This window comes from Lepidochelys kempii, chromosome 9 (genome assembly GCF_965140285.1).
Source record: "Lepidochelys kempii isolate rLepKem1 chromosome 9, rLepKem1.hap1, whole genome shotgun sequence".
NCBI lineage: Eukaryota > Metazoa > Chordata > Testudines > Cheloniidae > Lepidochelys > Lepidochelys kempii.
In genome coordinates, this window is record NC_136388.1 from 77,602,701 (window position 1) to 77,616,483 (window position 13,783).

Here is a 13,783-nt window from a genome sequence, read left to right on the forward strand (position 1 = left end):
ATAGCCCTAGCGAAGTCCTGCACAAGGATCCTAATGCTGCAAAGGCTACAGCGCCCCAGAACAGCTGATTCATCCCCCCCGTGTAATCCTGTGCATTCCTCACAACGCTGCCTACTTCACTACAGCCGCGCACCACCGCGCTACCCTCTTCCCTCGCATGCACCAACCCCAGCTCTGCGCGCCGGCAGCCGTACACATGCACCCCATCGGTCACTTCACGAGCCCGCTCCACGGGACAGACATTCTTGTACCTCGAACTCACAGCCCCACGCGGCGCTGCAGCTGCACCTCCCTTTAAGAGGCCGGGCTGCCCCGCCCCTCTCAGCCTGAGAGGCGGGGTGAAGGCGAAGGCCCCACTATTCCGTGTCGCTATTGGTCGCTAGGGTGGGGCTGGCCTTGCTGGTGCCTGCGCTGGGGAGTACAGAGAGTGGCGGGGCGGGCTGAGGCGCTGTGCAAGTTAGGCAGCTGGAGGGGAAGCGCTAAGCCGCCGGGACGGGACGGGCTGAGCCCGTGGAATTACAGTGTGGAGCCGGCAGTGCATGGGCGCGTTGAGCCCGGCGGGACCCGACAGCGGAGCCGGGAGACCCGCGGAAAGCTGGACTCCAGCCGAGGGGACCCTGAGGAGCTAATCTGGGGCGAGGCGCGGGGGGGCCCGGCTCGTAGGGACTAGCGCGTGGGGGAGAGGGGCGGATTTCTCCAGGGGAATAGCCCGTGCAGCAGAGCCTGTCTGGGGGAGCCGTCGCAGCTGCGCGGGGAGCTCTGGATGCGGGCGGAGTGAGCCCTGCTGCCGGGGGACGCCAACCTCAGGGGATGGGAGCGTGAAACCGGCTGGGAACTAGGGCAGCGGCCGGCGGGATTTACAGCACCGGGAGGATTAGCGGCTCCCCGGCCCCGGCGCCCCCGGGCGAGGGGGAAGATGGCCCTGCCGGAGGGGCTCCCCAGTCTCTGCAAGTGGCTCCTGGGCGTCCTGCTCGCCATGTGCCGGCTCGCTGCGCCGGCCAAGAACCTGGAGCCGGTGTCCTGGAGCTCGGCCAACCCCAAGTACGTGCCGCATCTTCGGGTGCCCCATCGCCGCCGCGGGCGTCTCCCCTTTCCTTTTAGCGGGGGCCGGTTCTCTGGGGCGGGGGCATGGCAGTGTGGTCTGGGCGCCTCTGTCTGGCGCAGGAACTGGCGTCCAGGGCGAGGCAATCCCTTGGCAATTCACGACAGGCTAGGGCCGTTCTGAGCCGGTTGAGCTCGCCCCGAGTCTGCGGTGCCCGCTCCTGCCCTGGTGCTCTCCCCCGGGCAAGGATCGAGCTGGGCTCGGCTGCTTAGAGTGGCAGACCAAGCTGTCATGTTCCTGCGGGTCGCCGCGCAGCCTTCCCTCCTTCCCCGGCCCTTTGAAGTGCCCGGCGAAGGCGTCTGGAGTCTCCGCTGCATCTGCTGGGGAAGCTCGTGGGAGGAGAGAGAAATTACAGAAGTTTAACGCGGCCCCGGTGCTTAAATCGGGCCCGTTGGGCTGTAACGTGGTTCGGAGTTCAGCGTTGCTCCCGCGGACTTTGCCTCCCCGTGGCCGATCCTGCCTAAAGGGCCGGCCCCATTGTGTCTGTTTTCTTCTTTCCCCCAAATACATAGCTCTGCCTAGATCCAGCGTTTAGAGAGCGGGGAAGATGACATGCACCAGGTTTTTAAATAGACTAAAATGAATATTTTATTAGCTTTTCTAGCTCTGGATAATCTAGGGTTTCATCTCTTCCACCGAAACCCATTTAGGAAACTGGCAAGGCATCCCGCTGGGGACTCCGTAGGTAACACATATACGCAGATGGACATAAATGATTTATAGGGCGAGGCGAGAGCCCGAAGTGATCACTGATGAAGCATTTTCTCTCTCTCTCTCAGATGAATTTAAACACATATTTTTACTTCTCCCTTACCCCCTCTATTAGGCTATCTGACTTGATAAAGCTAAATATATTCACTTAATCTTACCGTCCTAATAATGCATTTTCTATTCTAATCAATCATAACCTGGGGGAGATGCTCCCTGACTATGCCCTCAAAGAAGGGTGGAAAGACTGATGATATGCCCTTGCCTCTTAGAGAAATACCACAGGTCCCTTATTTAGGACAATGATAATATGAAAGGAGCATGTACAATGTATTAGTAAAAGAAGATTTTCTTATTTATCTAATTTGATTTTTCAGTTCATGCTGGTGGGACAGTTAATACAGTGGGAGAAGAACATCTCTTTCTCTCTCCTCCCGCCCCCCCCCCCGCCCAAATGGTTCAAGAAGTACAATATTGGAGTCCCATCTGTTTCTTTTATGCCAGTCTGTGTTCAGTCCCAAGCTCTAGGCATTACTTTTCTACAGGAGAATATTCCAGTTTTTGGATGTGCCCAATTAAAGTGGTGTAGAAATATTGTATTTTTAAATCTTGCATCTCACTTAATTGCTGCTGTTCAAATATTTTTGTGGGAGCGTCTCTTTTCTTTCACGAGGATTCCCTGGCTGCATTTAAAACATTACCTAAATTGTTCCTTCTTTTTGCAGTCTTATGACCACACTTTCACAAGATTTCCCCCATTTTTTTCTCCCCCACCTCCTTTTCCTCAGGGGAAATCGGTGTTGGCAAAAGTGGCGTGGCAGTGGGGTAAATTTCTTTTTATTTGTCATGCAGACTTTTCTCCAGATCTTTGAACCTTTAAGTGTATTATGATTTTGTCCATTCTATTCAGAAATATTCTATTTTAATGGCTCACAAGGGATTTCAAGTTGAATTTGGATTCCAAATTTTAGTGCCCCTCTTTTGCCAGTTACTTGTAAAATGTAATAGCTATATTTGGAGATTGGGTTTTTTTTTTGCTTGTTAAAAATAGGTTACTGAGAATCTTACTACTTAAGCTGTAGATATTGGTCTGGAATTGCCAGCAGATGGCTTTCAATTCACATGTTTTGTGAAAACTTGGGCTAGAGGCAAAAGAACTGGAGGTTAATATATCAAAACCTCATCACATCTCTGTCAGTTTATGCCAAAACAATGTTCCCTTTGCACAAAAAATTGGGTGAGAACTTTTCTTTTTTTTTTAATGTGTGAACTTACAACTTTCTGGCTGCTTTTGCAGATACAGATGAGATCTTGGAATGTGTATCAAGTTATTTGCAGTCTTAACAAGACTTCAGTTTTATTGCGAACAGGATTTCTGTTGATATCTTTATTAGATCACCTAAAAGTAATCTATGCTTTTTACCCTGGCTTTAGAACTGCACAGATTGCCTCTCCATTGTGCTAGGTTCTGATTGACTCTAGGCCCACTCTCCATTTTTTCTTCTTCTTCCCCTACTGTGCTAGTCTGTAAAGGATTTTTTAACACATTTTGACCAATGAGCAAATATTAAAAACTGGCCCCTGGTTTCTACCATTTACCTGAACTCTGCAAGCTGGTGCCAGGGAGACCTCTGCCTGCAATTCACATTCCCATTGACTCCAGGAGCCAGCATCCAGGGATATCAACTGGCTTCACAAGAGAAGTTTGTAAACTTTGGTGCCAGCCTTTATTTAATAATGCCTCTGGCTGGCACCTAGTAGCACATACCGTCTTTAGGTGATCTAGGATACACAGACATGGTAAACACTTTACACCTAGTTGTAGAAATATTACTCTTTATATGTACTTTAATAAAATACCAGATATGCTCATCTGCCTGCTTCTTTGGAGCAGATCCTCAAATTGTCCTTGATTCTAAAATGGCTTGGAAGTACTATTTTCTGAGTCAAAAGCTGGTCTTCCTTTGCTCCTGGCAAATTTGTTGTTGCCTGTTTGTTTTACCTGGTGTAAAGTGGTGGGGACTTTCCTATCTGTTTCTGTAAATGTCTTTGTTTGGAAACGTTTGTTGTTCAGAACCTAATGGAACATGTTGCCTCTTTGTAAATTGTTTTTCATTTATATTTAAGGCACCCAGAGGCTGTTAGACATGAGTTGCCCGTAAATTAAAGATTGTTAATAGTTCTGTCTTACCAGTTCAGTACTGGTGTACTTTGATATGGAAAGGCTGGTACGGCTTGTTAAAAAAAAGTAGATATTTTTTGAAGATTTCTGAGAGGAAGGAATCTTTCTTGCATTAAAACATGAACAGAGACGTAAATCTTTGCTTCTACATCCCCGGTTTCTGAAATCTAATAGTACTGATTCTGTTACCAGAAAAGCTTTTGAAACAACCAGAATTTAAACAACCCTTATCTTCAGGGTAGGGTGACGGGGAAGATTTAAGCACTTCCTTTAAATCCTACTTTATATATCTGATGGGATTCCAGCATTCACTCCTTTTTCCCTCAAGTCCTTATTGTAACGTGGCATTTACAACTTCATGTAGAATACGTTTGGTAGAATCCCAGAACAATTGTGCTCTTAACTTAAAAATATTAATGATGAAAGTTACTTTTTCAGCATGTGCTTTTGGATTAGAAAGTAACTGAACGCTTTTAAAAGACGTTTAAGAACCCAACTTGGGTACTAATAACATGTAGGCATTTTGAGACCGATTACATCAGGATGTTTTTGGTAGCAGTCTTGCTGAACTTTATCTTGTAAATCAAGTTTATCTTATCCCCATCTCGTCTGAATTTAAAAAAAAAAAAGGCTTTATCTTGATAACTTTCTTTCCAAATCTCTTAACAATCAAATGAGTTTATGGCTTTTCTGGGAGAGGGAGGAAAGGGGAAAATGAAATAATATAAAACAGTTTGGACATTCTGTACAGCTGGACACTAACACTTAAACACCAATTTATGTTGCTATCAGCATGCGAATGTGGATGTAAACGCTCCCATTCTGATCCAGAGAAGTTACAAAGACTAGGAAAGAGACTTTTTCTGGCCAATAAAATCCAAGTAAATGATTGCCTCTATTAGATTCTTCCCTCTCTTCTTCCCCCCCCCCCCGCCCTTGAAGATACCGTCATGGGCCTGGAGCTCAAGAGGAGCCCCTTTCCCCAAGAAGTGACCATCTGCTTTGTAAATCTATCATGCGGGCTTTGAGGGGGATTAAAAAAAAGTAAATTGGTTCCAGAGACCACCTCAGCTTATTTAAAAAAAAAAAAAAAAAAAAAAAAAGAAAGGTGGGGAGGGAAGAGTGGCTCTAGAAATCATTTGTAACTGATTGCATTATCTTGGGAAGTCATAGGTGGATGTACCTGGCATGGGACTGATGTGAGATGCCATTTTCTTAGTGCAGAGAGCTTGCCATTCTCATTTGTGCTGGGAAGCAAAAAGAAGACTCCCTCCTTCATTATGTGATGAGTCGTCTTTTTCTGAGTTAGCTGATACCCTTGAGCTGCATTTCTGGTACTTTTCCATATCTGGGTAATGTAAAATGTTCACTTTGAGTAGACAAACCTGACTTATTAAATTGTTTTTAGTGTTAAATTGTTAATGCCTGCAAGGTTGGGAGGAGGTTTATAAATAATTACTCTGCGTGTTTGGAGTATGATATTCCTTTAATGCCCCACCCAAAAGCAAGCATATGGCAATGAATTTTCAGAGTGCCTAGCTGTCACAGGAAAACTGGTTGCCCTTGTAGTCTAAGTTGTTGCAGTACTTGCCTTAGAATGTAACACTGAAAGGTTAAATTAAAAGAATGTTTCATTGCTTATGAAGATCAATGTGTGGGTGGATTTGGAGACATCCTCTTTAGTTAAGATCCTTGTTTTCCTTCCCATACAGAAGGTTTGATGAATATGTGCAGTAGTTACCCAATGGAGGGTAATGGTCACTCCTTGATGCTTGTGGAATTTGTTTGGAGTATGGTGGAATTGCTGGTCCTACTTCAAAGTTCCCGTAGTATGGATTTCAGAAGCTAAAGTTTGTAGGAACATTTGCTTATGTAGAACCTATATCTCTGATATATTCATATTTCTGTTTCTCTTCACTTTTCTGCCAGCAGGTCTCTGGTGTCAGCAGAATTTCCCTTTTGAATAGCCAGAGTAGAGTGCAGGACTTGGGTGAGGACAAAGGCACAGCTCCATTGCCAGGCGTGTACTGGGGTCTACCAGAGTGAATAGGGAGCAGTGTTGAAAATCATTTGTTCTCCTTCCCCTCTACAAATTAACCTGCTGAAGCAGCGCCAACTAGATAGGAATTAAAGATTGGCTGGTTATTCAGTGGTGGTGAAAGGCTGAAATGAACGTGGAACTTCTGCATGATGATAGAGTTCCCACACAGAAAATGTTCAGTTTTTGGTTTTCTGTCTTCTAGTTATGGATAGGTTGAGTTTTTTGGGGTACTTGGTCTCACAGCATTTCTTCTCTGTTTTGCAAGCTTACTAGATAGAACAGATCCACCTCTATGTCTCTAGTATCACTGTAAGTTTTCTGTATAGAAGGCGGCTGTGGATACCAGTGAAGTTTATCAAATTCTGTCTAAGGCTTGGACCCTTGTGGAATATCCTCCCTTGCTCTTGTGTTTTAATACATATGTGAAAATCAAATTCCTAATTTCCAGACTCTGGTTTTTCAAGGTTTGCCACAACTAAATCTGTGGAACCCCTCTCTGGTACTTTCTTTTGGGGTTCAGGTCTCATTGGAGACGACTGGTTACCAAACAGAACACGCTACGCTTTTTAATCTTGTGTTAGAGCTTTTGATTTTTGCAAGTTCTGATCAATTAGACATGTCCCCCTTTTCACTATGTATTGCTCTCGCTAGCAAATGCAATTGAATAAACATATTTAAAAAGTGGGGTGAAACCTACATAGCCCCCATCACACTTTGCGCCCCCCAACCTAATAAAAATGAACAATTTGCTTTTTGTTACATTACAATTATTTCCTCTGTGTAGATGCATTTAAAGACCAGTCACTCACTAGGATTTTTGAAACACAAAAAATGTTTTCTCTTGTGCTTCTTGGAAACATAGAACTGCGGTGATTCCTTATCCGTTCTCTATCCAATTGCACTTAACAGTGCTTAGAATGAATACTTCTTTTTAGAAGAAAGAGTGAAAGCCTTTAAAAATATCATGTGGAATTTTCTAAGAGATACAAGGGAAAAAGGATCACACTTTAGACTGGCTGAGCTTGATAGTGTCACTTTAAAGTATGTCAGTATTTTTATGCCCTTTTCTCCCTGCATCCCGCTACTGTTCATATAAAGGATGAATTTATAATTTTATTTTTGTTACACAAGCAGGTTTCTGACTCTTCCGTGGGGTGAGAGAAGTAGCTGTGGTTACCCTTTGGAATTAAGTGGACACTATCGGGTTAAATATTGGATGTAGAAGGGGAACTTCCTTCTAGATGAACAAAATGCCCTAGCCTTTTAAATCTTTCATTTAGACACATAATTTACTTTCCACTGTGCCAAATATTTTACTTAGTTCATGTTGAGTGAGAAATGCGGAAAAATTCTTTTGTTTCTAGTCAGTTTCATTTTTGGCCTTTGCACTAGCACATATTACTGTATTTTGTATTGTGAAAAATGCAGGATAAGGATGTGTATCTGAAAAATACGATGATGATTTTGATGGGCTTGAGCTTTTAATGTGTATTCAACAGACATTTCGGACAAATTTTGACTGGATTAGTGCCCCTTTAAGTGAGCTTTGCATTGGAAGTGAGCAGAGTTGTTCTACAGGGGGCTCAATGAACCAATGTGGTTCTAATTTTATCACATCATCTCTGAAGGGGGCTCTTTGAAAACTGCTTTCTGAGTTTACAGGGGGACAAAAATTGAAGTGTGGTTTCAATGATTTAATCAGACTGTGTGTTATTTAATAGATAGTGTTTTTGATCATTGGCTGGGGTGTACTATTGTTAGACATCTTGGAGTTATGCAGAAATTCTGACTAAATCTTAAATCCCATGAGTGTAATCTTGGAGAAATATTGACCCTGGTGGGCTTCTGTGCTGAATGCTGAAAAGAAACATTCCTAATAAAATATGGTTTGGAAAATTCATTTCAGGCTGGAATTTGGCTTTCCAGAAAGCATTTTAATAGGGAGGAGAGGGAAATGGGACACATCATCCATGTAGCTTTTAAGAATTGATTATAACCTACTATGCTTTTCTTTCCCTCCCCCTGAAAATTTTACTCCTAGGCTTGCTCACTTATTAGCTTTTTGTAGCAAGAAAATTACGGCCTTAAAAAAACAAATTAAAAAAGAAAGTCTGCCAAGAACAAAAATGTCTTATCCTTTGTGGTATTTTTATTCTGTATTTAATGACATCACAGTGTCCTATTTAATTTTGTAAGCATTGGGTTTGAAGACTGGTGTCTCTCTGCTTTTTTTTAATGTCTTTTATGAGGGACAAAGTGCTTGTGGGAAAGCTGTTTTTGATGGGAGTAGTTGGCCTGGAGCTCTGCATCAGTGGGCTAACACTTGTAAGAGCAGATGTAATTTAATTACCGTACTGGGGGTGCATGAGGCGCTTCACAGTATAAGAAGTTGAGCAATATTGAATACATGCTGCTTATTTTTAATTAAAAATGTATTTTGATTGTAGAACCTTTTGAGCCTTCCTTTTGAATAAGAGTGATTCTGCTGGTAGTAGTTGGCTGTTATCTGCTGTGGTTCCTTGCTAATCTGAGTGGGGGATATCCAGATGGCAGCGTAACTGATCTTATAGCATGCATGCACCTTTAACTGGTACATCTGAAGGGTTTTTCTTAATCTCCAAAGACTGGTTGGGATTAACTGGGGCTGGGCAGCTTGAATCCTGGTTCATGTTTCCTGCTGGAATGAAAGAACTGTTCTCAAATGTGCCAGGAAGACAAGGGCGGAAAAGGGGCTTCAGAGCATTGCATGCTTTGGTTCGAATAGTTCAGATGTAAGCTTGGCCTCATGATTCTGAGCATAATGCTAGTTCAGTTTTATGCAGGGTTGTTCAAAGTGCATTTTCCAGGTTGGCTAGCTTCAATTTAAAGTGCAAGCAGAACATTGTTTGTGTGTTGTGATTATAAGGGTGCAACAGTCTACTAACTACTTTGTAGTAAATCTGCATAAATTTGTGTTCGTGCACGATGGAGGGGATTTTCATTACACTTTGCCTGTCTCTCCATTCTAGTGAGGATATGGCAAGTTTGGCATGTCTTGGCGTTATTCAGGGAAGAGATGAATAAATGTAACCTTCAATTTCGGAGAAAGAGGAAATGGCTTTCTTTCTAAGTCCTGTTTCCTTTCTCAGTGCCTTTGCCAAGAGGGAAGAAGCACCCAAGGCTCACTGAATGTCTTTAGGGAATGACTCTTCTGTTGACTTAAGAAAATTAAAAAAAAAAAAAAAAAAAGAGGTAACTGAATTTGAAGCTGCGACTGTTGCAGTAGCTGTGTAAATACCACAGAATTCTATAAAACAGATTTAATTGCTTCCTTAAAAAAGAGCTGTGATGGGGTGACTGTGAAAGGAGCTGTAGTTTCATGTAGCTAAACAGCTGCTAAAGTACCTTAAAACACGGTCTGGAATTATGACAGAATCAAAGCTTTTGTTTCTTTGGAAGAGGTTTTTTTTTTTCCCCCTCTTTCAGCGTTTCAGATGAGAGGGTCCCATTTCATATTTGATCTGAAGGAATTAGTGACTTCAATATATCCTCTACCCTTTATATTTTTTTTAAATAGACCATTTCAGATATACATGACACTTTACATAGCGGTTTAGCAAACAGAAGATGAGTCTTGTCCAAAACAGGCATAGTACAGCAGATGCAGGTAGTGTATCCGTGGAACGGTGTGTGGATACTAGCATGCATCATGTAGGCCTTTCCCGTAAGGAGACCTCATCTGCAAGAGACCTATCCTCATTGTGTTAGTTATGAAGACCAATGCTAGTATTTCAGACTGTCTAATTAAAGCTTTTTGCCCCTTTATGGGATTAATATTGAGTGGAGTTTAGAAAGTTCTCTGGTTTCAGAGTAGCAGCCGTGTTAGTCTGTATTCACAAAAAAAAAAAAAAAAAGGAGTACTAGTGGCACCTTAGAGACTAACCAATTTATCTGAGCATACAAAAGCTCATGTTCAAATAAATTGGTTAGTCTCTAAGGTGCCACTAGTACTCCTTTTCTTTTTGAGAAAGTTCTCTAAAAGTCTTTGATTATGACGGCACTATTATTCTATAGGATTTTTGTGTCTTAGGTGGGTAGTATTCTCTCAGTGTCTCCTTCAAAGGTTTCAGAGCTGCTAATATCTAGCAGAGTAGCCCTTCTACAAAGTGTTAAGAGTCAAAGAAGCCTTGGTGCTTGGAAGCAAATCTGCTTGAGAAGTGCAGGAGTCCTAGTGGAGAAACGTCTTGTACAGATCAGTAGCACATGCTATTTGGAATCTGGCAGCTGAAGCAGGGTGTGGAGAAACAAAGCTGAAATCCACTCTGTGTCTAATTAATGATTCCTTGTATAGGAGGAAACTGGAGGGAGTAGCCATCATGTCACATCTGGGCAAGGATGCAGTGATGTGGTGGTGCTTTTATTATACTTATCTTATTTCCTCTAGAAGGTTAGTGCCTTTTGGCTTTTTTTGGTCTGTTTCCCCTTTGATTAATTTCTTTTAGGCCTTGTCTACATAGGGAGGTATTCTAGATGAGCTATTCTGAATTAACTCCATGGAGTAAAAATGTTTTATTCTGAATTAATCAACCCACTCCTCAGGTTAATTTGGAATAAGGCACTTGTATTGTGGTGGGGGAAAAGCGTCTATACCTGGGGTCAATCAGGAATAGTCAATCCACTTTAAATTCTCACACTACCTTATTCTGGATTAATTTTCATGTGTAGACGAGACCTTACTAAAGTTTGTATGGCTAAGAATCTAAACTCTTTTCGAAACAAAAACAAAAAAGCCGCCTTCTGTGACCTTACGCTTGGCAGAGGTGCTCGAGTATCAGGGACTGAGTTTTAGAAGCTGAGCCTCTTTGGTCACAAGGCAGCTCCGCAAGGGTGGTCGTTTCCCACACCAATCCTTCAGGGGACTGTCCACGCTAATGGGTGCTCATTCTCTTAGTGAAGCTTTATCACTAGCTGTCTGTGTTGGTCATTACAGTTGAGACTCAGAAGTCCACAGCCTCGCATGGAGGGCAGAGTCTGCTACTTACTGGACAGCCTTAAAAGCTGTGTGTACATGAGCAGTTTTTAACATTGCCTGCTACTGCACTAGCACCAATGCAGTTCCAGCAGTAGAAGTGCTGGTCAGAGTTGCAGACAGGGCATAGATGTTTTTATCTTGCCCTGATCCCAGTGGGGCGAGACAAGGTGGTGCTGAACATCTGTCCTGTCTATGCTGACTGGCCCAGCCCCTGTGTTGCCACCAATGGAGCAAGATTTACAATTTTTTTGCATTATAGCAGCATCTGGGAGTCCCAGACAAGATCGGGCTCCTTCATGGTAGATGCTGTTCAAACACGTAGGAAGTGACTTTGGCTTTGTCTACACTGCCACTTTACAGCGCTGAAACTTTCTTGCTTAGGGGTGTGAAAAAACACCTCCCTGAGCAATGCAGGTTTCAGCACTATAACGTGGCAGTGTAGACAGTGCACCAGCACTGGGAGCTACTCCCCTTGCGGAGGTGGTTTTATTACAGCCTTGGGAGAGTTCTCTCCCAGCTCTGGAGCCACGACTACACAGCCACGTTAAAGCGCTGCCGCGACACTGCTTCAACATTGGTAGTGAAGACATACCCTTTCTCTGTCCTGAAGAGAGTGCGGTCTAAAACAAGACAAAAGAGGAGAAAAAGGAAGAGTTATCCTCTTTTTAGAGATGGGGAACTGAGAGACAGAGATTAAATGACTTGTCCATGGCCCCCGGGATGTTTGTGACAGAGCTGAGACTAGGACTCTGATTTTCTGAGTGCCTGGGCAGTGTCAGAGTCACATAGCTATTCTGCATTAAACAAAAATGCTGCTGTAAGCAAGGCTCAAGAGTTATGATGGTGGTGGCAGGTAGGGCTTTGCTTTGGTTAACGATGACTTCTCCTCAGAGCTCTCTCCATTTACTCCCCAGAGCTGGATATAGAATTATTCAGGTGTCAGCATGGCAAGGCCGCCAGGGCCCTGGAGCTGAGCAGCTGCACTTAAAAAAAAAAAAAAAAAAAAAAAAAAAAACTAGCTATTTTTAACCCTGGCTTGTCTGTTCTGCTTGGAATAACCTTTCCTGACTACAGCTTGCCCTTCACAGGTGCTCTGTCTTCTCTCTTCTCTTCCCACAGCAGTCTTGTCAGCTTTTGTCTGTGGTGCTTGCTTTGGATAGTAGCCAGGTTGTGCCATGTTGAGGAAATACCAGTCTGTGGGTGAACAAATCACTGTGTAGGCTATCAGGGTAGGGAGCTACATAAAGGCAAATATGTACAGCTTGATACTGATGAGATAAACCTGTTTTCAAATGAAGTTGTAACAAACTGGATTTCTTTTTTACTTTGCTTGCTAGCTTGTCTTTAATACCTTCAGAATAGCAAATCTACATCTGGCTCTATGTACCGTGACCCTGGCTACTGAATTGATGGCTTGTTCCCCTTCTGCAGTAAAAGATAGGGATGGGCAAAGCTTGCATATTTGTCCTACTGGTTTAAATGAAAAAGGACAAAGGAACAACTGGAAACTAATCAACCACAATTCCAGCAGGCTTCTTCCAGCATTGTAGCTGTGTGGCATGCCTGACTAATTAACAAGCAACTTATTAGAGTGCAAGATATTGACATGATAAAGCATGAACTAGATTTGTGATATTGTCATGTCAGAGTGACTGCTACTCACAAAAACCCTTATGAAATGTTAGCATGTGGTGTAGCAGTTTGAAAGGGTGTTGGAGCACCTGCTCCAGAACTGTTTTTTTCCAAGCCCTTTTTAGTTTTCCTTTTTATTTATTAGCCCCTTTCCCCCACCCTGAAATCCCAGATCTGAGATGCAGCTTTATGGGCTAGCTAGTGGCTTGCAAAACATCAGTGTAAACATCCTGAGGGATTTCAGGAGCCTGAGCTGCTCTCACCACAACTTTTCAGTTGTATTTTCTCTTCCATATTATGGAAAAAGCAGATTTGCACCAACTTGTGAAAACTAGTAACACAAGAGGATTTAAAATGTCATTCTGTCACATGATCTGCAGCTGGGATTCCCACTGACTATGGCTTGGTGGTTGCTGTTCTAGTATTGGGGAACAAACTCCTTTTTCAGCTTATTCAAGGATATAGTTACTTGGAGAGTTGTGTTTTGGGAGCTTGAATGTGGGCTCTCCTCCCTTGACTGAGGAAGTTGAATACTTTACTGAGGCAAGATACTGGGGTTTTGTATACTGGGGTTTTGTAAATCAGACTGGGTAGATTCTTAAGCCTGTATGTTGCTTGTAATGGTGGCTCTTGTGTGGTGGTGGGTTGCGGAGTGAAGGGGAAGAGGCTCAGATCTTTAGTTCGTATACTAAATATGCAGCATGCATGTATTTTCTAACAACTGGTATCAGGTCTGGACATGGTAAGATTTCTCTCTCTCCCCTATCCCCCCACCCCCTATACTAACCCTCCCACCCCAGAGTGGAGTGGGATTCTGCCCTTAATGCTTAATCACTGTAAGGAATTGGGGACAGGATGCTATACAAGCTAATCATCTCTATCCCTGGAGAATATCATTGGTAGTGAGTTTGGGGAATACATTCTTCAAGAGCAGATCAAGTGTCACCCCCTGGTGGCTGAGCTCCTAACTCAGGTGGCTGGGGAAAGGAATGGAAGAGACCGAAATGAACCTGACACATTCCTTCGCTACCTAGAGCATGTGAATGTATTTTTCCTGCTGTAAAGGGCTTTACTTCTTTTTTTTTTGTAGTGACTGAAGTTCCCTTC

At 43.3% G+C, this 13,783-nt stretch overlaps 1 protein-coding gene across 1 annotated transcript in view; it reads left to right on the plus strand.

Annotated features, from left to right (window-relative positions):
- The first annotated feature begins 419 nt into the window (after positions 1–419).
- Positions 420–13,783, plus strand: part of EFNB1 (ephrin B1) — a 127,840-nt gene continuing 114,476 nt past the window's right edge. The window contains exon 1 of the mRNA XM_073360981.1: positions 420–1,041. Coding sequence (XP_073217082.1) covers positions 917–1,041 — 125 coding nt within the window. The 5' untranslated portion in view covers positions 420–916. The remainder of the gene's footprint in view (positions 1,042–13,783) is intronic.